The 27,987-nt window shown below is 42.8% G+C and overlaps 1 protein-coding gene across 1 annotated transcript in view; it reads left to right on the top strand.

Moving 5' to 3' along the window:
• TRPC7 (transient receptor potential cation channel subfamily C member 7) overlaps nucleotides 1-27,987 on the top strand; it is a 140,562-nt gene that overhangs the window by 24,557 nt on the left and 88,018 nt on the right. Inside the window, exon 3 of the mRNA XM_061151351.1 lies at nucleotides 19,622-19,804. Within this exon, the coding sequence (XP_061007334.1) occupies nucleotides 19,622-19,804 (183 nt within the window). The remainder of the gene's footprint in view (nucleotides 1-19,621; nucleotides 19,805-27,987) is intronic.

The raw sequence follows: 27,987 nt of genomic DNA, 5'->3' as shown, positions 1-27,987 counted from the left end.
CACAATATACAGTAAGCACAAATAAGATGCATATTTAAGGTCATATTTACTCTGAATCTCATTTCAGATCTTCTTTTAATGTGAGCTTAAAATAAACAAAGTTATTAGATATCAAGTAGAGAAGACTGCAGTCCTGGCCAAGACAGCACCAAGGGTGGATACATACCTGTCTCCATCACTGAGATTTAAGTGTTTAGCTGATTCACCCAAAGGAAAACAGGCAGGTTGAAACATCATTACTCACTCAAACATTGTTTTGCTTACAAACAACACCCAGTTGTGGATGTGACTGGTAATGGAAGTAAAGTCTGATGCTGTAAAGAACAATATTGCATAGGAACATGGAATGTTAGGTCCATGAATCAAGGCAAATCGGAATTTGTCAAACAGGAGATGGCAAGAGTGAATGTCGACATTTTAGGAATCAGCGAACTAAAATGAACTGGAATGCATAAATTTAACTCAGATGACCATTATATCTACTACTGTGGGCAAGAATCCCTTAGAAGAAATGGAGTAGCTAGCCATCATGGTCAATGAAAGAGTCTGAAATGCAGTACTTGGATGCAATCTCAAAAATGACAGAAAGATCTCTGTTTGTTTCCAAGGCAAACCATTCAATATCATGGTAATCCAAGTCTATGCCCCGACCAGTAAAGCTGAAGAAGCTGAAGTTGAACAACACTATGATGACCTACAAGTCCTTCTAGAACTAACACCCAAAAAAGATGTCCTTTTCATTACAGGGTACTGGAATGCAAAAGTAGAGAGTCAAGAAATACCTGGGGTAACAGGCAAATTTGGCCTTGGAGTACAGAATGAAGCAGGGCAAAGGCTAATAGACTTTTGCCAAGAGAATGCCCTGGTCATGGCAAACACCCTCTTCCAACAACAAAGGAAAAGATTCTACACATGGACATCACCAGATGGTCAACACAAAAATCAGACTGATTATACTCTTTGCAGCCAAAGATGGAAAAGCTCTATACACTCAGCAGAAACAAGGCTGGGCGTTGACTGTGGCTTAGATCATGAACTCCTTATTGCCAAATTCAGACTTAAATTGAAGAAAGTAGGGAAAACCACTAAACCATTCAGGTATGACCTAAATCAAATCTCTTACGATTATACAGTGAAAGTGACAAATAGATTCAAGGGATTAGATCTGATAGAGTGCCTGAAGAACTATGGATGGAGGTTCATGACATTGTATAGGGAACAAGACCATCCCCAAGAAAAAGAAATGCAAAAAGGCAAAATGATTGTCTGAAGAGGCCTTATAAGTAGCTGTGAAAAGAAGAGAAGCAAAAGGCAAAGGAGAAAAAGGAAAGATATACCCATTTGAATGCAGAGTTCCAAAGAAGAGCAAGGAGAGATAAGAAAGCCTTCCTCAGCAATCAGTGCAAAGAAATAGAGGAAAACAAAATAGAATGGGAAAGTCTAGAGATCTCTTCAAGAAAATTAGAGATACCAAGGGAACATTTCATGCAAAGATGGGCACAATTAAGGACAGAAATGGTATGGACCTAACAGAAGAAGAAGATATTAAGAAGAGACAGCAAGTATACACAGAAGAACTATACAAAAAAGATCTTCATGACCCAGATAATCAAGATGGTGTGATCACCAACCTGCAGCCAGACATCCTGAAATGTGAAGTCAAGTGGGCCTTAGGAAGCATCACTACCAACAAAGCTAGTGGAGGTGATGGAATTCCAGTTGAGGTATTTCAAATCCTGAAAGATGATGGTCTGAAAGTGCTGCACTCAATATGCCAGCAAATTTGGAAAACTCAGCAGTGGCCACAGGACTGGAAAAGATCAGTTTTCATTCCAATCCCAAAGAAAAGCAATGCCTAAAAATGCTCAAACTACTGCACAATTGCATTCATCTCACACGCTAGTAGAGTAATGCTCAAAATTCTCTAAGCCAGGCTTCAATAGTACATGAACTGTGAAGTTCCAGATGTTCAAGCTGGATTCAGAAAAGGCAGAGGAACCAGAGATCAAATTGCCAACATCTGTTGGATCATCGAAAAAGCAAGATAGTTTCAGAAAAATATCTACTTCTGCTTTATGGACTATGCCAAAGTCTCTGACTGTGTGAACCATAACAAACTCTGGAAAATTCTTAAAGAGATGGGAATACCAGACCACCTGACGTGCCTCCTGAGAAATCTGTACACAGGTCAGAAGGCAACGGTTAGAGCTGGGCATGGAACAACAGACTGTTTCCAAATAGGAAAAGGAATACGTCAAGGTTGTATATTGTCACCCCACTATTTAACTTATATGCAGAGTATATCATGAGAAATGCTGGGCTGGATGAGGCACAAGCTGGAATCAAGACTGCCGGAAGAAATATCAATAACCTCAGATATGCAGATGACACCACCTTTATGGCAGAAAGTGAAGAAGAACTAAAGAGCCTCTTGATGAACATGGAAGAGGAGAGTGAAAAAGCTGGCTTAAAACTCAACATTCAGAAAACTAAGATCATGGCATCTGGTCCCATCACTTCATGGCAAAAAGATGGGGAAACAATGGAAACAGTGGCTGACTTTATTTGGGGGGCTCCCAAATCACTGCAGATGGGGACTGCAGCCATGAAATTAAACAACGCTTGCTCTTTAGGAGAAAAGCTATGACCAACCTAGACAGCATGTTCAAAAGTAGAGACATTACTTTGCCAACAAAGGTCCATCTAGTCAAAACTATGGTTTTTCTGGTGGTCATGAATGGATGTGTGAGTTAACAAGGGAGCTAGCTATGTGGATATATGAGAGAGGAGGTCTCCAGGTAGAGGGTCACCAGTACAAAGAGAAAGAAAAGTGCAAAGCAGAAGAAGGAGAGCATCTGGTGTTTTGAGGATGGAGGCCAGTCACTGGGGCAGAGTGGGTGAGGAGAACAGGAAGAGGTGAGACCAGAGGAACTGCAGGGGACAGGTGGTCAGAACCCTAACAGGCTTTTTTTCTGGGGAGATAGAGAGTCATTGGAGGGTTTCGGGAAGTGGAGTTGGCAGATTTGATGTGTGCTTGAAGAGGATCATGCTGGCTGTTGGGATGTGATGAATTGTAAGGGGAAAGAGAAGAAGCCTGAGGACCAAGTGAGAGGTGGTTCCAATTACCCAGGGGAGAGATGAAGGTGGCCTTCGACCAGAAAGATAAATGGTCAAGGTGGGGGAGAAATATAGAATTCTGGATATCTTTGGAAGATAGAGCTGAGAGAATTTATTGATGGATATCAAGAAAAAGGGAAGGATGAATGAAGTTTTTGGTTCAAGCAACTGGAAAGATAGTTATCATGAGGTGAACACTGTGTAGGAGGAGTTCCTTGCTCAGCCGGTGTTTCCTCCCCGCTTCCCCGGCTCCTTGAGATGAGCACACTTCCTTCCCCACTGATGATGACTTTCTGATGCCAACGCACCTGCTGGTAACTTAGAACACGGGGGACCCTCAGCTGCCTGAGCTCAGCTGTCTTACTCCCAGCCTGCCCCTGGGACGCACAGGGTACTGCCTCACACAGTTTTAGCACCTTTGCCTCTTACCAACAGGCCCTCCTCTCTCTCTCCATCTTCATCAGGAAAGACGCTGAACCTGCCCCTTCACGGTGGTGCTCATGGTTTTGGAGCACATGCCAGGGCAGTTGGTATTTTTGTCAGATGAGTACTTCTCAGTGTTAGTATTATGGAATTTGGAGTCAGCTATACTCCCACTCCAGTATTCTTGCCTGGGGAATTCCATGGACAGAGAGAGGAGCCTAGTGGGCTACAGTCCATGGGGTCACAAAGAGTCACACATGACTGAGCGACTGACACTTTCACTACTTTTTTCAAACTCAGATTCAAATCACAGCTGCCACTGAAGTCTCTGGGCCTCAGTTCCCCTTTCTGTAAAGAGGAATGATAATTGTACCTACTTCCTTGGTTTGTCATGAGAATTCAATGAGCTAAATATGTAAAGCATTCAACCCAGGGCCTGGCATATAGTAAGCATTCAGTAAAAATGATAAATAATAGTGGTAAAATCTGTACCAGTCACCTCCTTTAACACTGTCCCATCCTAGTGGGTACAAAGACCAACCAATCATGCTTAGGCCGACCTGACACGGGGGCTGGGCAGGGATGCAGGGGAAAGGAGGGGCTGCTTCTGTGTGAGTGAACCACGGGGCTTCCTGAGGGGCCCTCTTCTCTTTCAACTCATACCTCCTGACTGATCACCTGAGTCGCAGCTTTGAGCAATCATTCCACTATGGAGCCCTGACCTATGGTTGATAGGGTAATGTGCGAGAGCAAGAGAAAGGGAAAGGAGAAGGAGACAGAGACAGGGAGGAGGGGCCTGGGGCCTCCAGGGAGGCCTGGAGCTGTGAGGTGTGGAGGTGGGGCAAGGCTCACACAGGCACGTCTGCCCTCCTGTGTCTGTTCCCTGTGGTCAGAGCAGGAAAGAAATAAAAACAGAAAGCCTAGGAAAAGCTCTTCTGGGAGTTCAGTGAAAGAGAACCAACAGCACCCTTAATCTGAACGAGGATGCACAGAGAGTGTACATGAACTCCTCTCTGGATACATGAGAGCATTCATGTCTATTCAATAATAAGTTACATAAAACATTGGAAATGTGCATAACTTATGCATGTACCCATCTGTGGTTGAAGTAGCTGACAGCCACCACAGTCCTCCTGCTGGTGAATGCTCTCTGCCCTCTGGGCCTTTACCCTGCCATCCCTTCTTTCTGGAATGTCTTCATCCCTCCTAGCTTCTACTCATCCTCAGGGCTCATATCCCACCTCCTCTTGGAAGTCCCCCACATCTGCAGCTGGGCAGCACGTTTCAAGACCCAAGACCAGGTCCTTACCTGGTCACTTGTCATGCATGCTCTCTAGCAAGACCCTGAGTTCTTCAAAGACTGTATTTTATTTCAGTCTCCATCCCTAGTGCCTGGCACATAGTGAGTGCTCAAATATACCTGCTGAATTAGAGTAAAATACTCGAGTTGCTGTATGGAGGTGAGAGTTGGACCATAAAGAAGGCTGAGCCCCAAAGAATTGATGCTTTCAAATAGTGTTGATGGGGAAGATTCTTGAGAGTCCCTTGAACAGCAAGGAGATCAAACCAGTCAATCCTAAAGGAAATCAACCCTGAATATTCATTGGAAGGACTGATGCTGAAGCTGAGGCTCCAATACTTTGGCCACCTGATGCGAAGAGCTGGCTCACTGGAAAAGACCCTGTTGCTGGGAAAAAGACTGAGTGCAGAAGAAGGGGGCAACAGAGAATGGAATGGTTGGATGGCTCCACTGACTCAGTGGATGTGCGTTTGAGCAAACTCTGGGAGATAGTGAAGGACATGGAAGCCTAGAGTGCTGCAGTCTATGGGATTGCAAAGAGTCGGACACGACTGAGTGACTGAACAGCAACGCGAGTTGCTCATGTGTTTCCTTGAAAGACAGCCTCTGAATCAGAGGGTTGTCTTATCATCAGAGGGGACTTGTTGTAAAATCAACAAGCAGAGCAATCCATTCCTTCTGGGACTTCACAATGTCATGGTGATGGCTTAAGGAGCCCCTTATGATGTCAGTACCTGCCAATTAAGTAAACCCAAAATCAGGATGGAAACCAAAGTATCAACAAAGGCACTGTCAACACAGCTTGGCTAAGGAAAGTGGTGCAGTCATCTGCAGATACAGTTCAGCACCCAGGGCCTACACCTCCTCTGTGAATCATCAAGGACTCTGGTCCAAACCCAGCCTAGCTTCTGTCCTGCTCCCTGCGCCTTCCACCTGAGGACTGACACAGATGAAGCTGCAAGAGTGAAGCCATTGACGGGTGCCTCTGCTTTGTTAGAAAGGTGCTTGAAGGCCAAGACCCCAAAAGAGACAAATTGCCCATGTTTACACTCTCTGCTAAGCTACAAGCCACAGATGTCATAATATTGGCTAATACTCATCACATAAGGTGTTAAGCAACTTATATGGATTATCTTATTTAGTTTACGCCCTGTGTGTTCAGTTGCTCAGTCCTGTCCAACTCTGTGACCCCCTGAACCGTAGTCCACCAGGCTCCTCTGTCCTGGGATTTTTCCAGGCAGGAATACTGGAGTGGGTTACCATTTATACTTGTCACATATCATATTAAGCAACTTATATAGATTACCTTATTTAGCTTTCTCCTTACCCATAAGGTTAAAAAAAAAAAAAAAAAAAAAACAGTATCATTCCCATTATACAGATTAAGCTAGAACACAGAGAAAGGTTAAGTTAAACACTCAACATCCCATTGACTGCATACAGCAGAGCTGGGATCTGACCTCAGATACTCCGATTCTAGAGCCAATGAAGCACTAACTACCCAGTCATCTCTCTCATGCAAAGACTCAACAGGCCTGTCCCAAGAAATTCTAAGATCACCAGTGGTTCATAAACAGTTATCTTTCCCAAATTCTTAAACACCTAGGACACAGATAACCCATTAGGAAATGCAGGGAGTAAGTCTGGGATGAATAAAAGAAGGCCTCCTGCCGAGAGCAGATGATAAAATCAAGTGGGCAGTGGGTGACCAGTGGCACAGTCTGAGTCACACCTTTGAGAGGCTCACTGGAGCAGGGAGCCAGCCTGACCCACCCAACCCTGAACCCTGAATTCTGAGGAACTCGAGGCTGTCTACATCCCCTGGGAAAGACAAGGCAACAAATGCTGGTTCTTTGACTCACATACTGGACTTGACGGACTCATGTACCACCTTTCTTGGACCTGAGTTCCTAAGTGTAAATTAAATGCTGGAGGATATTTGCCTTTTACTAATATGATCTGCCAGAGCATGAGCTTATTTGCAAGGTGACGGTTAATGAAACGACTAAGTGGTATGCATGGAAGCTAAAACATGGGTTGAAACTTTTCAATTTTCATCTGCAATAATGAGCACTAGGCTCAGGTTCTTACCCTGTATTTCACATCCATTAATTTTTTCAGTGACTACAGTTACAATTAATAAAGACTCAGCCATGTGTGTTAAATCTTAACATTCCGTTTTCTCATCCGTCAGCTAGTGGAGGGTGTGCAGAAGGTTGTGCTGGAGGGCAGGATGAGGCTCTGAAGTCCTTTCTTAGCAAAAAAGGTACTGATCCAGACCTGCGTGCCCAACACCATGCCTTGTGCTTCACCTGCCTTACCTCACTAAACCCTCACAATGTAATCTCAGTAAGTGTTTTCATTCCCCTTATGTCATCCCTGCCTCGCAGGTCACCCCTCAGAACCTGAACCTGATTCTCCACAAGGCCCCTTGCATGCCCCATTCTGTCCTTGCACCCAGCTTCCTCATCTCCAGATACCCTCCCACTTCACTCTCCCAAAGTCATCGTCTGTCCTCAGCAAAATCCCGTGTCGCTGCCCCCTGCTCTTAGAGACGCCTCACCCTCTTGCTCTTCCTTAAGACCGGCTCTCCTAAGGACCCACTTCCCCTGCTGTCCTCTCCAGTGGGGCTGGCTCTGCTCCCCAGTCCTCTCACCCCTGGGCTGAGAGAACTGGGGGAGGGAGCGCACCTCTCTCTTATTGGTCCTTACCACTCCCATACCTTTCTCCTTCTCTCCTCCCTGGGAACACCGAGCTCTGAACCAGCTTTCATCAGATTACATCACCCATTATTCCACATCATTGGAGCTTGCAACAATGGGGCACCCCCTGCCATTTCTCCATGGTTTTAGTTCCTGCTGTTTAAATTCCTGACACTTTACACACAGACCATCATTTTAACACCTTTACTGAGTTTTATGAGCTGTCTAGCCTACACATCTCATGATCACTACACGTCTCATGATCAATAAATGCAAACTCTCCATAATCTGAGCATCACACATCACAGTCTCTGACTACTAGCTCAAATTTTTATATCTCCCTCAAATGTCCCAGCTCTGTCAATCTTCTGCCCACTCCCACGACTTCCAACTCACTAACCTAACCACCGTATTTTTTTTAATAGGCTTTATTTTTAGAGCAGTTTTAGGTTCACAGCAATACTTAACAGGAGGTACAGAGTGTTACCAAACCCCCTGCCCCCACACATGCATAGCCTCCCCCATCAGAATGGAGCACTTGTTACAACTGATGAACCTGCACTGACACATCATCATCAGCCAAGTCCATACTTCAAATCAAGGCTCACTCCCGTCTTCATACATTTTGTGAATTTGGACAAATGTATAATGACAGATATCTACCATTGTGGTATCATGCAGAGTAGTTTCACTGCCCTAAAAATCCTCTGCTCCACTATTCATCCTTCCCACTCCCCAACCCCTGGCAACTATGATTTTGTGTGTGTGTGTGTGTGGCCCAACTGGTAAAGAATCTGCCTGAAATGTGGGAGACCTAGGTTCAATCCCTGGGTTGGAAAGATCCCCTGGAGAAGGGAATGGCTATCCACTCCAGTATTCTGGCCTGGGGAATTCCATGGACTGTATAGTCCATGGGGTCGCAAAGAGTCGGACACGACTGAGAGACTTTCACCTTCACTATCTCCCCAGTTTTACCTTTTCCAGAGTGTTATACAGTTGGAATCACACAGCATCTTGTGGCCTTTTCAGATTGGCTTCTTTCACTTAGTTACATGCATTTAAGGCTCCCCCATGTCTTTTCATGGCTTGATAGCTCATTTCTTTTTAGCACTGAATATTATCCCACTGTCTGGATGTACAAAAGTTTACTTATTCATTCACCTACTGAATGACATCTTGGTTGCTTCTAAGTTTGGGCATTTATAAATAAACATTCATATGCAAGTTTCTATGTAGACGTAGCTTTTGACTCCTTTGGGCAAATACCAAGGATCGTGATTGTTGTATCACGGTAAAAGTATGTTTCATTTTGTAAGAAATCATCAACTTTATATTTAAAATGGAAGTCCTGTCTCCCTTCATGCTAGCCACAATTCATGGACTATCATAATCTCCCCTGACTTCTTATAGTTTTTGGCAAAAAATACAATCCTGGTAAAATCTAATTGTCCACCTACTCATGCTGGCATCCGGAGAGATGAATGTGGTTACAAAGAGTCAACCATACTAGCTGGGCTCATCTTAAAATAATTTTATTTATTTATTTCTGGCTGTGCTGGGTCTTCACTGCTGTGTGGGGTTTTTTTTCCTCTAGCATGGTGAGCCAGGGCTCTTCTCTAGTTATGGCACACGGGCTTCTCATTGAAATAGCTTCTCTTGTGGAGCACGGGCTCTAGAACATGCAGGCCTCAGTATTTGCGGCACGTGGGCTCATTAGTTGTAGTTTCCAGGCTCTGGAGCATAGTTTCAATAGTTGTGGCACATGGGCTAACTTGCTCTGTAGAATGTGGGATCTTCCCAAACCAGGGAACTAGCAGGTGGATTCTTTTACCACTGAGCCACCAGGGAAGTCCCTAGCTGGTCTCATTTTCAATTTCTAACCATGACTCTCAAATGGGCTTTTACTGTTCTTTAGCAATAATACCCTGTCTCCCTAATCTATTCACTCTTTAATTGACCTAAAGTCTATTTCAGACCTCCTCGTCTCAAACTTCCAGCACCTTCTCCCCAGTTCTTACTCACAGCTAGTAATTTTTCTATTTCACTAGAAAAAAAAATTGAAGCAACAGAAAGAAAATGTCTACAGAGCCCAACACCAATGCATCCATCTACTACTACCCTCACCCACATATTTGACCTTCCCTCCCACTACAGATAAAATGAATGTGATTCAAGTTCATTCCTCTATTTATATGCTACACCCAATCTTCTGTCATATATGCTGTTGAATTAAGGGATTCATAAAATGATATACTGATATCATATATAATGATCAACATAATTATCTACTGGAAAATTCCCATCAACCTACAAAATATTGTGGTTTCTCCCATAAGGAGAAGGAGGGAAAGAAGGGAGGAAAGGAGGAAGTCAAGGAGACAGGAAGGGAGGAACAGTGAAAGAAAAGAGGAAGCTTCTGTTTTTACCCCACTTCTCACACCAGCTACTTTCTGTGCCCTCCTGTGTAACAACACTCCTCACAAGGGCTGTCTATAATAATACAGGTGTTGGGGGGGGGGTGGGTACTGCTTAGTCTCTCAGTCATGGCCAACTCTTAGCAATTGCATGGACTGTAGCCCGCCAGGCTCCTCTGTCCATGGGGATTCTCTAGGCAAGCATACGGAAGTGGCTTGCCATGCCTTCCTCCAGGGGATCTTCCCAACCCAGGGATCAAACCCAGGTCTCCCACATTGCAGGCAGATACTCTACCATCTGAGCCACCAGGGAAGCCCAAGAATACTGGAGTGGGTAGCCTATCCCTTCTCCACGGGATCTTCCTGACCCAGGAATCGAACCGGGGTCCCCTGCATTGCAGGTGGATTCTTTACCAGCTGAGCTATGAGGGAAGCCCCAGTAATATAGATGGAAGTCTTCAAATCGCTCTCTTTCCATTCCTTGATCCTCACCAGTTACACCCTTCACTCAAAACTGCTCCCATCAAGGAGACCAATGGCCTCCAAGTTGCTATATCCAATGATCAATTCTCCATCCTCCTCTTATTATATTTGGGGAAAATAATACTACCAATTTTATAAGGTGATCATTTAGTGAAATATTAAAATGTTTAGGAAACTTTTACTGCAATTATATCTTAAAAACTCAGTCTAAATGTCAAAGGCAGAGAACCTCCCAGGTTTACAGCATGCACATGTTGATTTATCTCCATTTGTATTTCAGTTGGAGCTCTCAATAAACACTCCTTCCTCACAACTGGGTCTCTGACAGGAAGAGAGGGGGCCATGGATTCAAGACCCACACTTTTTTAATCTAATTTCTAAGGTCTCCATGGGGGAATGAATGTTGATTATCCTGTATGGTATGCATGTCTCCACAGCATCAATCTGAGAGATTCATTTAACTTCTGACCCATCAGAATAATGAGCTTCTCTCTTTCTCCTGATTTAAGTTTATCCATAACTTTGAAAAGATTTGAGAGTTGGTGTTTTTAACCAAAGTCAAACAAAATAATAATTTCCTATAATTGGTGCTGTCAAAACAATAGCTTCAGCACCCAAAATTCAAGGTATCAGAATACCATATTATATCGTTTTGGTTTGTCCTCCTCTATGTTAAAGCCAGAGATCCATCTCAATAATAAATGAGTTTGTGAAATTTATGGGCCAAAGGGAAAAGAAAAAAATTCTGGGCCAATAAAAAAATCAAAGGATCTCTATTAATATCTCTGTTGAGCAGAACACAAAAAATAATGGCAAATGAATTCTCTGAAAGCTGTTCAGTACATTGACTAAATAAAACACTCTGAGCCAGTAATTTTGGATTGAAAGCTGGAAAAAACTTGCTGGTAATATTTTGTTCCTAGAAAGAAAACTTGTAAATCTTCAAACCAGTGTAAGAGCATCTAATTGACCATCTTATTTGTCATATTAATAAATACATCTAAGCTACGGGTTCAAGAGTAAATAATCCTTATTTTCAAACAACACCCTTGTCTATGTAGAAAATTCCAAAGAATCTACAAAGCATGACTTCAGCCAGGTCATAGGATATAAGGTTAACATATAAAAATGAATCATATTTCTATATACAATAATGAGTGAGTAGACATTATTTTTAAAATATTTACAATAGCTAAAAAATGGAAATACTTATACATAAGTCTTAAAAAACATATGTAGACTCTACAGGCTGAAAGTTGTAAAACACTGATGCAAGAAATCAAATAAGATCTAAATAATGAAGAGATATACCATGTTCATGGTTTGGAAGATTCAACATAACTAGGATGTCAGTTCTCCCCAAACCATCTATAGACATAACATAATTCCAATAAAATTCATAGCTGAATTTCTTAAATACATGAGCAAGCTTATTTAAAAATGAATATGAAAAAGAATGGCAAAGTTGGAGGATTCAAAGTACCTCATCTTAAGACTTAATATAAAGCTACAAAAACAAAGATAGTTGGTATTAGTGAAAAACAGACAAAGAGATCAAGGAAAGAGAACAGAAAGCACAGAATTAAATCCATACAAATGTGGTTAACAATTCTTGACAGCTATACAAATCAACATCATGGAGTAAGAATAATATTTCAACAAACGAGGTTGGAACAAATGAGGATCCATGTGCTATAAAAGGAACCTTGACTTATGCCTTATACCTTATGTAAAAGTTAACACAAAATGGCTCATGGACCTAAATATAAAACCTCCAGATGTACAAGGCTTGGGTTTGGAAAAAGCAAAGGAACTGGAGATTAAACTGCCAACATTCGTTGGATCATAGAGAAAGCAAAGGAATGCCAGAAAAAAACATCTACTTCTGTGTCATTGACTATGCTGAAGTCTTTGACTACGTGGATCACAACAAACTGGAAAATTATGAAAGAGATGGCAATATCAGACCACCTTTCCTGTCTCCTGAGAAATTTATATGCAGGTCAAGAAAACAGGCACAATTGGACATGGAACAATTAACTGGTTCAAAATTGGGGAAGGAGTATGACAAGGCTGTATACTGTCACCCTACTTGTTTAACTTACATGCAGAGTACATCACGTGAAATGCAGGGCGGGGTGAATCACAGGCTGGAATCAAGGTTGCCAGGAGAAATATCAACAACCTCAGATATGCAGATGATGCCACTCTAATGGCAGAAAGTGAAGAGGAACTAAAGAGCCTCTTGATGGGGATGAAAGAGGAGAGTGAAAAAGCTGCCTTTTAAACTCAGCATCCAAAAAACTAAGATCATGGCATCTAGTCCCATCACTTCATGGCAAATAGGAAGGGAAAAAATGGAAATAGTGAGATTTTATTTTCTTGGGCTCCAAAATCACTGTGGACACTGACTGCAGCCATGACATTAAAAGACACTTGCTCCTTAGAAGGAAAGCTATAACTAAGCTAAACAGCATATTAAAAAGCAAAGACATCACTTTGCCAACAAAGATCCATATAGTCAAAGCTATGGCTTTTCCAGTGTACAAATGTGAGAGCTGGACAATAAAGAAGGCTGAACATTGAAGAATGGATGTTTTTGAATTGTGGTATTAGAGAAAACTCTTGATAGTCCCTTGGACAGCAAGGAAATCAAACCAGTCAATCCTAAAGGAAATCAACCCTGAATATTCACTGGAAAGACTGTTGCTGAAGTTGAAGCTAAAATACTTTGGCCACCTGATGCAAGGAGCTGACTCACTGGGAAAGACTCTGATGCTGGGAAAAATAGGCAAAAGAAGAAGGGGGCGGCAGAGGAGAGATGGTTAGATAGCATCACCAACTCCATGGGCATGAATCTGAGCAAACTCCAGGGGATAGTGGACAGAGGAGCCTGGTGTGCTGCTGTCCATGGGGTCACAAAGAGTGGGACACTACTTAGCGACTGAACAATAACGACAATAAAGTTCAATGTATAGTTATCATATACTCAGCAATTCCACACCTATATATTTACCCTGAAGAACTAAAATTTTATCTTCATACAAGAACCTATACATTAATATTTACAGAAGCTTTATTCGTAACTGCCAAAAATGTGAACAACCAACTCCTTCATTGAGTGAACAGATAAACTGATACATGCATGCAGTAGATCTGAAGTTAAAAGAAATGAACTATTAATACACACAACACTATGGATGAATCTCAAAGGAATTATACTGAGTGAGAGTAGCCAGTCTCTATAAAGATTATATACTGTATGATTCCACTTATATGACATTCGGGAAAAGGCAGGACTCTGGGGCCTCTTCATCCCATGCCCAGCACAGCTACAGCTCATGGTCCCAAGAAACACTGCACTTGCAGCAGCTTCAAAACACTGAATCTGGACAAACTGACTGTTGTGCTAACTCTTTGCCCATCCATGAGCTAAGAATGGCTGTCTCTTGTTTCTTTCTTTAAGAACAGACCTGAGTATGCCCCAGCAGGAGATTAAGTAATGAAGATGTGCATACAGCAGTTCACGGAAACAGATGGCAACGTCTACACTGATATAACCTACACCACTGGCTTTTTGGGTATCATCAACATTGACAAGACTAGGGAGAATTTCCATCTGACTGTGACACCAAGGGTCACTTAGCTGGTTCACTGTATTACTCCTAGAGAAGCCAAATGTAAGTTGTACAAAATGAGAAAAAGCTTTATGGGTACAAAAAAAGATACCTCATTTGGTAAGCCATGATGGTGATACTATCCACAAGGTGAACATCATTCAGACTGGTTTGCGGACAGGCAAGACTACAGATTTAATCAAGTTTAATACTGTGAACCTGTGTGTGATAACTGGAGGTGTTACCCTGGGAAGGGTTGGTATAATCACCAGAGACGAAAAGAAGTTAAGAAATCCAGAGTATCTTTTTAACGTATGGATTATATGCAAGTGAGAGAAGAAGAATCAAAGGTTTCTGGAGCATTCTGTGTTCACCACTCCATAAGGCAGTCTTGCTCCCAATTCAATAATTAAAAACCATAAAAAAGCAAGAGGTCAAGAGTTTGAAATCGATGGTCAAATTAAGGTGTTAACTAATTAAAATTGCCATTTACAGGCTTTATTTTTATTCTAACTTCTTATTTATGTAGTTTTTTATTTATTTTTCTATTTGTGTTATTTACTGTTAACTATATTAAGCATTTTACGTTGTTTTGGTATTGATTCCCCCAATCATTAAATGATATGTATAGTATTACGGGTTAAAAACAGATACAGAAGAGTTACATGGCTTGTTGTATTTCCCACAACTGACAAGTAGTAAAAAAAGAAAGAAAGAAAGAAAGAAATTCAAACTCCAGGCTTTTCTGACTTCAAAACTTGTGCGCTCATCTAGTACAGTACAGATTCTGTTGAGTATTCAGATATCCATATCCCAGCTCACCCTTTATTTCTCCAAATTAATTGAGTGTCAGCCCCAACTAAGCCTCTAGTTTTTAGTGTGCTAAGCAGCAGGGAACATGCTGCTCACCAAGAGGCAACATGGTGAGAGGGAAGAGGACAGGATTGGGGTCAGACTGATCTGTCTTGAATCTTGGCTGTACCACTTAAGTCGCTATGTCATCTTAGGCAAGTACACTGCTCCAACAGATTCAACAAGCATTTACTCAGTGCCTGTCATGCTCCAGGAAATGTTCTAGGCTCTAATGATATATCTGTGAACAAAACAGCAAAGATTCCTGACCTCAAGAAGCTTATATCCTAATGAAATATATGGACAATAAATATAATAAATAACAGGTATAGATGTCATAGAGTCATAAGTATTGTGAAGAAAACAAAACAAAAAGGAAATGGTGAATGCAAATGGAAAAGAGTTACAATGTTTTTAAAAGATACTCAAGGAAGTCTTCTGAGAAAGTGATGAGCAAAGACTTGAAGAAGTTGAGAAATCTGTTCATGTAGATTACCTGGGGAGAGAGCATTATAAGAAGAGAATAGCCAGTACAAAGGTCTAGTCCATGTCCTTTGAAGTGTGTTTGAAGAACAGCGGGGGGTCAGGTGGCTTGAATAGACTGAGGGAGAGAGAGAACCACAGCAAATCAGTGAGAGAATGGAGAGGCTAGGCAATGTATGTCCTTACAGGGCGGTATAATAAGTCTACTTTTACTTCGAGGGGATGGAGAGCTATGGGAGGGTTTGAGCAGACCAGTGCCATGAACTGACTGCTTTTTCTAAATATCTTTCTGACTGATGTATAGAAAATAGACCATAGAAGACCAGCACAGAATGAAGGAAGTCAGTTAAGAGTCTCTTGGTTAGTCTAAGCAAAAATTGATGGTTTAGATCAATATATATGTAGAAGGTATTGCTGGTGGAATCTGCTACTAAATTGTATGTCAGGTTTAAGAGGAAGGGAGGAACCAAGGATAAATTCAAGGTTTTTTGTCCTGGACAACTGATAGGTTGGGAAATATTAGTAAGGCAGAGAAGACTAGGTCCAGAGTTAGTTTCATTGACTCTGAAATGCCTATTTGGCATTCAAGTGGAAATACCAGATGGCAATTGGCTATAAGACTCAAGTTCAGGAGAGAAGCCTGAGCTAAAGATATAAAATTTAAAGTCATCAGCATATAGATAGTATCTAATGATCTTAGATAGGATCACTAAGGCAATGAGTGTAAAAAGACAGGAGAATTCAAAGGATTGGGCACATCTATAGGACATTCTAAAACTAAGGCATCAGGGACATGAGAATTAACCAACAAAGATGCAAAAAGTACTCATTAAGGAAGAAAAATCACAGAACAGTATGTTATGCTGGAAGCCAAGTGAAGAATGTATATCAAGGAAGAGGAAGGGATCAGCTCTGTCAAAGCACCTAACAGGTCATGTAAGATGAGGACTGAGAACCAACCACTGGATTTAGCAACATGAAAGGCATGTGTGACCTTGACAAGAACAGTCTCAGTGGAAGCAATGGCTAGAGTGTGAAAGTTTTGCTGAACAGGGTAAGAAATATGTAAGGAGGGAAACTATGAGTGTACACAAGTCTAATGAGTTTTCCTACAAGATGGAACAGAAAACTAGAGTAGGAATTGGAGAGGGAAATGGAGTCAAGAGGCATTTCTTATTAAGACAAGAGAACAGCAACATGTTTGCATACTAAGCCAGCAGAGAAAGGGAGAGATTAACAATGCAGGAAAGAGAAACAGAGAGCAGTACACGGGACTGATGTTGGGAGGAGGAGCTGGCCCTAGACAGGAGCAGGGGCAGTTCACCCAGAGTAGGAAGAGGGGAAAGAGTCCATGAGCACTGATGTATGAAAGCAGATGACGGTGATGCTGTGAGCATGTGGAGCTTCTCTTCTGATGCGTTCTATTCTCCAAGTTAAAAGGAAACCAGGAGCGGGAGGAGGTTGGACAACAGGGTAGGAGAGGTCTGAAACGCTCGTTTGGGACAGGAGCACTGGGGACTCCTTGAGGTCGGAGGGGCTGAGTCTACAGCACGCCGGCTCAGTGCAGGTGTGTGTTCTCCAGCCACGTTCACTGTGCAGAGGCGGGAGCAGAGCAGTGGAGAGTCAGACCCAACCAAAGTCGGGCTTTAATCCAGTGATGGGAACAAAACAAGAGGAGGCAAGAGAACTGATGGGTGCGAGGATGATAGTAAAGATTACCCACAAAACGGGAGCTCTGCAAGGAGGGAGACAGGGACCTGACAGGGGTGAACACATGGTAAGGTCAATGGCTTGCAGGTTTGGTGAAACCAAAGGATTTCCAGAATTGGGGCTCCAGATGGAGACAGCTGGACATATAGGGGGTAGTGGTCAGAGAGAAGGAGACCGAAAGTTGGGGGCATGGAGGAGCTTCAGTTATTGGGAATAACTAAGAGAATGAATGGCCGAGTTGGCACTGAGGATAACATCACTAAAGAAAATGTTATCATGGAAATGAGAGGGCAGGGTAATGGGAGGGACATCTTCTTCGATACTGAAACCACCGAGAACAGCAGCAGTTGGGTGAGTGACAGTGAGACAGGAGGCAAAATCTTCAAGGAAAGCGAGAAAGTAATCAGAGAGATGAGTCAGTGACCAGTATAAGGAAAAGTGGGTTCAACCTGTTAATTTATCTCCCTGAGTCTCGGTTTTCTCCCTCATGAGTTGGAAATGCTGACAGGCCTTCTCACGTGAGTATTTTGTAAGGCCTGAGTAAGATGATGCAGGCAGAACACCTCTCACCCAGTGGACCTGGCAGACTTCAGTATGCTGGGATGTGGGATTACTTAAAAGGGCATCTGTGAAGTCTTGGGAATATGTCGCATCTCTCTGACCAAAGGTAAAAAGTGTGGCTGAAAGGTTTACTGAGCTCAGGGCTATCCCACTTTTCATAATCATCAAAATCCCCCAGATGTGCGCCCATGGCTCTCCCTCTCTGTGGGAGGCTGGGCCTGGCATGAGCCTCAAGTCTGCAGCTATCCACACCCATGTCATCTCCATCTTTCTGGCAGGCTGGTTTTGTCTCTTCCACCCACATGCAGGCACAAGGTGCGCTGCCTTCCAGACCGTCTAATTCAGAAGGCAAAAGCAAACTGTTTTGGCTGCCCTGGCGCTTCTCCCTTTTTTTTTATGGCCCAGCTAGTAAAAAGCCCAGGGAAGTGAAAGTCTCTAATGTAATGGTACCTTCCATCCTGAACTGCACCGAACCCAGAAATGCACAGAGGCTCTGAGACGGCACAATCTCAGTTGCCCGTGACAGTCTGCTGGAGCAGTCATCTTTCTACCCAACATTTCCCAAACACCCTCCTTATCCCTAAATTATATATGAAAATGAAAAGCAGCCACTCTTGTAGGAAAACATTTTCTTGATCCTTTTCCTTTTCTTAGCTAACAGTCACTTGCTTCTTTCTCTAATACAAAAGGACATTTTGATGCAACAGTGCTGCAAGGAGAAACAAATCATTAATTTAGAAAAATGGTGGTGTTCCTACAGTTTGCCAGGCTCCCATCTATTTGCTGAGGAATCCAGGGTCTGGAAAAGCAAAACCACACTCTTGTTTACCAACTACTATTTATCACTCTCAGGGCTTCTGACATTGAGTAACAGTGAAAGTGACATTTGGCTCTTGTGCTGCTTTCAAATAGACTCATTTCAACTAAGAAACCAATAAGAAACCCTATAGGGGAAAATATTTTTGGGGAGGAGTGGTTTGAGGGTGACATGAAACATTCTTCTGTCCAACATTTTGGATCATTATCTGGAATTGAAGCAGTGTGTTTTAGGGGAGAGAGAAATTGGCACGTCACAAGGAAAGGCAGTCAGCCTCTCAAGATAATTCAGAAAGGTGTGCCTCGGGAGGAGAAGAGAGAAACCCACAGGCAATTCATTAAACAAACAAAAAAAAAGAGGTCAAGGTCTGAAAATGATTATTCAACAGGCAAGTAATTTAACTTGCCATGATTTGCTGTACAAAAGGATCTGTGCTAAGGAAAGGATAGTTAGATTTAAATTACATTTGATTTTTAAATTTATAAGCAGATTTTCCAGCACATTAAAACAAAGCACACCTGTGTACATTTTTTCCCTCCAAATTTAGTATATCAGCCATATCTTTCCAGCAAACTTCCTGCGTAGAACAGTTACCATCACAGATTGGTGGTAAATGAGTAAAGTGATATTCCCATCAGCCTTAAAAGTGCATCTCCTTATCACTCCTCCCTCAGATCAGGCAATGGTAATTGCTGCTTTCAAAGAACCCAGGGTGGGCTTTGGCAGGCATCAGAATCACTCAGAGAACAAGGTTAAAAGATTAACATTTTAAGATTAAAAGACAGGTTAAAGACAGCTTCCTGGGTCTCATCCCCAGGAATTCTGAGTCTGTAGGTCTGCAGTGGGGCCTGGGAATCACAGTTATAGCACATCCAAGGTACATCACAGTTACAAGCACATCCACCACTGATGCAGGTGGCCATGGAACACAGCCTGACAAATCCTGGCTTAGAGAAGATGTCCTCTAGACTACTGTAGCAAGAGAAACAGCCCTGCCTTCTGGTTCCAGCACATTCCCTGGTTCCAGAGTGCTCTATTAAGCTCACACTTGGTGGACAGTTGCTGATCGACACTGCTGAGCTAGGCAAGTCCATCTGTGGGGTTCGGTGTGACACACCCCTGATTTCTCTTTATTCTGTTAGAACGATTACAGGAAGTTATCTATGCAATGCAAGGATTTTGTGGTGGGCGTGCTGGACCTATGCCGAGACACAGAAGAGGTGGAAGCGATTTTAAATGGTGATGTGAACTTCCAAGTCTGGTCCGACCACCACCGTCCAAGTCTGAGCCGGATCAAACTCGCCATTAAGTACGAAGTCAAGAAGGTAAGCTTCCCCACCTCTCCTGGCCTTTCTACCTCCAGGGTTGCTGGCCGACCTTTGTGCTCACACATATTTTGTTCCCACAAGAGGATGGAGACAATAGCAATTACCCGACTCACCTCTAGACAGGGGAACCTCCAGCCTTGCACGACTGCTCAGAGCTCCCTCCTCCACCCCCAGCCCACCAGGAGAGAGAGATGATGACAGTCATTCTATGAACAGGCTTCGAGCCTGGAGAATAAAAGAGGAGATGTTCAGCCTCCAAACTACTGGCGAGGACAGGGTTACAGTGAATGCTGCCATCAGCTAGCAGGCCAATTCTCAAGTTTTCATGAGAAAACATACCACTCAGTTCTTTCAACAGCACTTATTGAGCTTTCTCTGTGTGCCTGGGGACTTGTGTAGAAAACATCTTAGTGCAGAGGCTTTGTGGGATCCATGGTTCTGGGTGGCTTAGAGGAATTTCCCTCTCAAGGCTTATGAAAGGCTTTAATAGGAAGCATGATTAGACTTCCAAAAGAGTAAGTCCTACCTCCTCAATCAACCTCAAGGTGTCTTTAATGGCCACTGGCACCCAGGAGCCCTCACACCCACAGTGACTGGTCAGACTGAGGTCCTAAGGAGCAAGATTCAATTATAGTTCCACTCTGGATGTACTCTGGATTATATAGAATCTGCTCTTATATTAGTTGGCATCATTCATCCTGATGAAAACCGCAGAGCTCCAAAGATCCATGTGCTTCAGTACCAACTGTGCTTTCCAAAGAAGCAAAATGGCTGATCGGTCTTTAAGGGTTGTTTTTTCCCATCTATTTTACAGGGTGACTACTGGGGGTATTCCCAATACCTCCAGATGGGCTTCTTGGCATTTTTCTTCTTGTCTGCTTATCTTAATTTGTGTGACGTGAACCATTCTTCAACAACAGTATATGGTATTCATCTAGAGAGAGCTTCTAAGTGTGATAAAAAAATCTTCCTATCCTTTTAAATTTAATAATAATAAAAAATTCTAGGAAAAATAGCTTTTTTCAAAGACTGTGAGTCCTGAAGATAAAATTGATAAGCCATGGGAAAGGTAGCCTTAGATAAATATTCAAAACCATAGAGCTATGGGAGGGGAGGAGTCAGGCTGCAGTTTCAGATATGTACAATCCTACTGACCGAGTGTAGGGGGACTCACGTTTTAGCTTATCTCAAGAGCTCGCTGAGACTGTTCACCAAAGTACAGCAAGCAAACGTTTCCTAAAGGTGCTGAGATATTCATGGTCTTGGAGTTCAGAGACACCCTGCTGTAGAGACTGCATGTTATGGTGGTAATAGGCTTAAGTTTCTAGCATTTCCTTTCTTCCCCAAGCCATGGTATTCTCCTGTCTTCTAGCACAGAGTGAAAGGGGAAGATGTATTTGACACGCCAAAGAAAAGAAGATGCTTGATATTTGTAGATTAGCATTCACAGTTTTGGCTCTTCACAAACAATCCCAACAGCCCAGGAAATGCAAGCATTCACCATATTTCTGAAACATAAATCCAAATCTCTTAGCAAACCAGTCACTGAGCTAGTCCACAGTATGGCCACCACTTCAGAGCCTTTAATATTCCTCCTCATTGTCAACTATCAAGTACAAAATGGTGCTGGTGATGACTGAGAAGAAAAAGTGAAACACTATAAATGTGAGAGTTTTGGTCAGAATAAAAAGGTTTTGTGAGGGAGATTATTTACTCTAGTGATATTAGGAGAGTCATAGAGGTCTCAAGAAATACCCATCATGAATGTCAAGAGTCTACTGCAATCCATAGGTAGGAAGACAATAAATGACCTGCATAAAACATCAACCTTGCTCCCTTCAAAAATCTCCGATAGGTAAATTCTCTCAAATCACATATGCCATCATGCTACATAGACAGACTCAGAGTTTTCCTTGACATTTATTCTGTTGTGAATTACCAGCAAAAATATCTAATATTTTAAAATCTTATTAATATTGTAATGAGATTTCATTTTTAATTTATGAACTTCAGCATGCTTGCATGGGCACGGTCTAACCCTGGGTCTTTAAATTATGAAACGACCAACACCAAGGCCTATTTACACCTGACATACATATGAGTCTTCAGGCTAGAATATAAAACCACACACACACAAAAAAAAAATCCTAGAACTTGCCATATATCAAAGCAAACCATTAATTCAGTGATTAAAACAAGCTAGTTATTTTTGGCAGTTCCATGAGCTGCTAATAGGTCTGACTTTAAAAAAAAAAAAAAAAAAAGGCTTTATGTTCAAATAAATTTAGAGACCTTGAGTTATGCAGAGTCAAAGAGATTTCTTTGCTTAAAGACATTATAGAGCCTTGATCATGCACTGCTACGCTAAAAGAAGAAGAGTACAATAGGTATTACTGGACCGCAATACTCTCTTTCTCATGGAGCTTCTGGTAAGACTAGTTTTCCATGTAACAGCCTCAATATTTATGAAACGCATAAATCTGAGTGAAATGGGTGCTGCTCTGTGGCTGGTACTGCACCCCAGATCACATCCTTCATCTGAATGTTTGCCTATCCTCAGGCATCACCCTAATGTCTGGTCCTCTGGCTGCCTCGACCATAATGTCAGCCTCCATGAGATAAAGACAATTATCCCACTATGACACAAGGGACCACTTAGGAAAGAAGGATGAAGAGAGTCTCAGGAGATTTCTAGCATGATTCTTACATTTAATGGCCACGCAGTCTTGGCTAAGTCCTTGAAGCTCTTTGGGCCTCATTCCCCTTCTGAAAAATAGGTGTATAAGCTTTTGCTTCACAGGATTTTCTCTGAACTTTCAAAGGAACTGATATAAGAAGAATTGCTCTGTAAACTGAAAAGGTCTCTACAGCTACTCAGGGAAGCATCATCGTTGTCATTCAGCGATGCTCACCCTTCTTTGGAACTGGAGGGGTTCTTTTATCCCCAGAAACATTCTCTAGCTTGTCCTTTGTTATCTCCCTGACTCTTTGTGACCCCATGGACAGTAGCCTACCAGGCTCCTCTGTCCATGGGATTTTCCAGGCAAGAGTACTGGAGTGGTTTGTCATTTCCTTCTCCAGGGGATCTTACCGACCCAGGGATCAAACCCAGGTCTCCAGCACTGCAGGCAGATGCTTTACCGTCTGAACCACTAGGGAAGCCCATTCTATCTTCTAGAATGTTAGAAATGTCCCCCTGGGAAAGGACATCATCCCTATAACCTAAAACTCCTCTCCCAAAGACCAAAAGGCCTTGTGAGGATATGGTTGTTCTCCATGACTTCTGCCTTAATAGAGGGACTCAGCAACCCCACTGTGTTAGAAAGGCAATGTTGGAGAAGTGGCTAAGTGGGTACCCTTATAGGTTAATCACTGTCCAACCACTCATTAATGGGGTCACTTAGGTTATGCAATATACATGTACAGTATACATACAGGCCTTCGTCTTCTCCCCCACAGTCAATCTGGCTGTCTCCTCCATTTCTATCTTTGACCCCAGGGAACTATGTATAAATGTCCTTCTTAAAGGCTGTCCTCTCCCCTTGCAGAGCAACTCTAAATAAATGCTTAGGGACTCTGAGCCTCACCATCTGGAAGGACCTAATCAGTCTCTGAATGCATTCAGGTTCACTTGGGCCCAGGCTACATCCATAAAGAAAGCCCATTGTCTGGAACATGGTCACTGCTGAGTGACTCGTCACAGAGACTGAGATACAATCCTTAGTGCTCCTTTTAACATGTCCAACTGAAGACTCACATCTGGGTCCTTCATTCTTATCCCCCACCCATCTTTCCTCTTTATCGCTTCATTTCTAGACTTAACAGGGATGCTATTTTCCTTACTTCCCCCTGTGTCATCTTTCCTTTCTTCCTGACTTCAGGTCTGCCTTGATGAAGATCAGGTAAATCTCTACTCACTCTAAGAACTTTGTAGGCATGGGTCTTCCAGGTTCAAAGTGCCCAAGGAGAGTAAGACAAGAGACCCAGAAGGTCCTACTATGCACAAGAGAGACCTTAACTCCACCTGTAGAAGAGATGCAGGCCTCCTTGGATATAATTAAGCAAAAGACTGCTACCAAAAAAAATAGAAACACATGAATATTTTGTCCAAAATTATATTAGTGTCATTGCAGAAAGCATGTCTATTATTAGGCAATATCACCAATAAGGGTGGTTCATTTAACCTGACAAGTTGTTTTAGCCCCAGTCTATGAGCCTTATAGACACTGATAAGCCTGCCAAGGATCCTAAGGAAAGGAAGACACAGTCTTGCCCTTAAGGAGCTATCAGTGTAGTGGGTAAGGTACAGATAGATATGCTATGACCATAAAAGCAATAGCCTCTGTACTCAGCTAGCTGAGCAAAGTACAGTTCATAGCAGTTACCTTTTTCAGACTTCCAGGTGGCCCTCAGTTCTAGGCTCTTGACACAAGGCTTGATTTGGAGGATGTAATCACAGTCCTTCCAACTTATGAGACCCACCCACTCTCCTCTAGAAGCAGCTCCACTCAGCCGAGCTTCCAGATCCCAGAACTTCAGAGGTACCCCCACCCCCGGACTCTGCCAAGCTCCTGGGTGATTCTTAGCCCAGAAATCACATAAAATAAAGACCTAGGATAGGAGTATGGGAGATGGAGAAAACCTCAGGTGGAACCCTCACTAGCCCCACTTAGTAACACTTTCCCTTTTGCTTCACATAGCACGCTATACTAAGGAAATAGTATCCCCTGATCTGCATTCACTGGCTCACTCATCATTTCATTAGCATCTACCGATGTCTACCACATCACCAGCTCTGTGTTCAGCACTAGAGACTGAGAAGCCCCAAATCTTTCCCTTGAGGGGTACATGGTAGCTATAGATAGAGATGTGTGAACCAAGGGTCACCATCCTGTCTGAGCAAGGTACACAGGATTAAGAAGGGGGGGCATAGGGGTCAGAGGAAGCAGTGACCAGCTCAGTCTGGATATCAGGAGAAGTTTCCCAGAAGTGGAAATGCTTGAGGTGGGGCTTAAAGGATGAGAGGTGCTAGATGGGATGGAAATTTAGGTAGAGAGAGGTTAAAGTAAAAAAGCCACAGACACCTAAGAAAGAGTGGCACATTTAGGAAAGAAACATGTTTATAGGAGGATGTGACTGAGGCTGTACTACTGTGGGAACGGGACAAACTGGAAAGCTTGTCAGAAGCAGATCCTCGAGGGTATTACACACCATGTACAAGCTTGGCCCTTATCCTGCCAGCACTATCCTACAGAATTTTCTATGACGATGGAAATGTTTTGTTTCCTGCTGTCTAATATGGTAGCCACTACCACATATGGCTACTTAGCACTTGAAATGTGGTTAAGGTAATTATGAAACAGAATTCTTAATTTTTCATTAATTAATTAAAATTTCAATAGGTAATTGCTACCAGTGGTTACCGAACTAGACAGTATGATGGTATATCCTCATTCATGCAGTCAACAAGCTTTCACTGAGTGACTATAAAGCATGCTGTGCTAATCACTGAGGATGTGGTATAGTGACTGAAACTGACATGAAGCTAACCATTGTGAGGAAGACAGGTATTAGTCAAAACAGCACAGTGAAAAATTGTAGTATTCCAACTGAAATAGTGTTACAAAACAGAAAAACATGACTTTACAACTTCTAAAGACAGATACAACCTAATTGGGGAAGTCAATAAAGACTTCTTGGAGGAACTCATGAGAAAAGTTAACCAGAGGTGGTGAGGGTATTTCTGGCAGAAAGAACACATTCAAAGCTGTTCAGAGCATGCACAAAGGCCCTGTGGTGAGAAGAAATACAGCATGTAAAAGGAACTGAAAGAATGTGAATGTGACAGACTCAGAGGCATGAGGAAGAACGGGGAGTGGGGTGAGTCTAGAAAGGCAGACAGGAACCAGACCAGGCAGAGGCTTGTAGACCATGCAAAAGGATTTTGTTTTTGTTCCTTTTTTAGGAATAATAGGAATCCATTGGAGGATATTAATCAAGGTGGTTGTAAAGATTAGGACAGAAAGCCTCTGAGAAATGCTGGAAGGCAAAAAGGGTAGGTGTGGATGCAACATAATTGTTGAGCAAAAGGGACAGACTATTAATCAAGGCAGGTGAAGTTATGCTGTGTTAACAAGCAAAACCAAAGCTGTATCAGCTGTCAACCAAAAAAAAAAAAAAAAAAGGTTTATTTAGCACTCATCATTGGAGATCAAACCAGTCAATCCTAAAGGAAATCAACCCTGAATATTCATTGGAAGAACTGATGCTGAAGCTGAAACTCCAATACTTTGGCCACCTGATGCAAAGAATTGACTCACTGGAAAAGACCCTGATGCTGGGAAAGATTGAAGGCAGGAGGAGAAGGGAGTGACAGAGGATGAGATGGTGGGATGGCCTCACTGACTTGATGGACATGAGTTTGAGCAAGCTCCGAGAGTTGGTGATGGACAGGGAGACCTGGAGTGCTACAGGCCACAGGGTCGCAAAGAGTCAGACACATTGAGTGACTGAACAACAACAATAATCACTCATCCTATTTCCATCTTGCAAGAGGAATTCACTCAGGAACCCAAAATGATAGAATAGCCACCACCTCAAATATTTCCACCCTGCCAAAGGGAAATCCAACCCTGGAGGGTCTCATATCAGCAATTAAACACTTCCACCTGGAAGGGACACACAGTGCTTCTGCTTACAACTCATAGACAACAATTAGTCACATAACCCCCCTGCCATAAGCAGGGCCAGAAAGCATTGAATAGTCTTGTCATGCATTTGAAAGAAGAAAAAAAAAAAAAAAAGGAGCTATTTGGTAAATAGCACTAATGACCACCAACAGGAAAAAATTTGAGGAAATTCATATTAAGAGGATCTTCACCTCCGTAAATAGGAAGCAGAATCACCCTCTGAAGTAGAAGGCAGCCTGGAAAAAAAAATTCTTTTTAAGGTTTGGGAAGGGAATTCTCTGGTAGTCCAGTGGTTAAGACTTTGTCTTCCAATGCAGAGGGTGTGGGTTCAATCCCTGCTCGGGCAGCTAAGATCTCATATGCCTTGTAGCCAAAAAACCAAAAAACATAAAACAGAAGCAATACTGTAACAAATTCAATAAAGACTGAAAGAAATGGTCCACATTGAAAAAAAAGTCTTCAGAAGAGTTTGGGGAAAATTCTGTAGGAGATGGGAGAGAGAGCTGAACAGCAGAGCCAACAGTCCCGCCAACATTAGAGAGTATAAATTTTTTGGCAACAGCCTGTGTTCTTAAAAAAAAAAAAAATGCAAAATCTCTACATAAAGATGGAAACATATGCAGTCAATGTCCTCCATGAGCCTCAGTTCCCTGCTGTGAACTTCAAGATTGTTTCATGGACATGGAGCCCAGAAGTACACAAAATGTGCCCAAATGGCACAGCACACAGGTTCCCTCAGAGAACGCCAAGGTGGGAGGGGCAAGCTCAGAGGGGAGAGGCATGGGGGGACATCCCACCCACATCACCGCCCTGTCTAAAGTTGGGCCAGGGCCTCTAACAACAGCAGAAGTCCCTTTTGCTTCTTTCTTCAAAAATTCACCATCTTGTGCACATTTTATAGTCGTAAGTTGGCCAATTATTCTACCTGGAAAAAAATCCCATGAGGAGATGACAGAAACTGTTGCATAGCAATTTATAGTGGCCAGGAGTGTGCCTGCTCACATTCTCCACTTACTAAATACATGGCTTTAGGAACTAAAAGGTACTTGATCAGCTGGCTGGCAGGAGCCCTGTGGATAAGGCCGATGCTCCTCCAACCCTCAAGAGCCTCCTGGCCTAAATCTGTGCTGGGAGAGACCATGAGGCCCTGCAGTAGATGCACAACTGGCTGAAACCCCTCCCCCTAGTGTGGTGACCACAGGCAGGGACACCAGAGAGGGCAGCTGACCTCTACTGAGGTTCAGAACCATTTCTTCTGTCTGCAGAGAGCACAGGGAATGTGCGGACACCAGGGCTTTCTAAAGGACGTCTGAGAGGCCAATCAGACACTCAAATGCTCTGAGCAGACTTTCTCCCGCTGTGTTTTCCTGCTGAGGCATCATTGTGAACAGATGCTCAGAGTTAAGAAGACCAGAACTGTCACAAACACAGTCTGGCTGGTCAGACACCACCCCAGACTGTGCTGCAGGATGCCCAGGAGCTGTCAAACAC

Source organism: Dama dama, chromosome 9, assembly GCF_033118175.1.
Source record: "Dama dama isolate Ldn47 chromosome 9, ASM3311817v1, whole genome shotgun sequence".
In the NCBI taxonomy this organism is placed as follows: Eukaryota; Metazoa; Chordata; class Mammalia; order Artiodactyla; family Cervidae; genus Dama; species Dama dama.
Note: the sequence above shows the minus strand (reverse complement) of the source record. Positions and strands in the feature narration are given on the sequence as shown.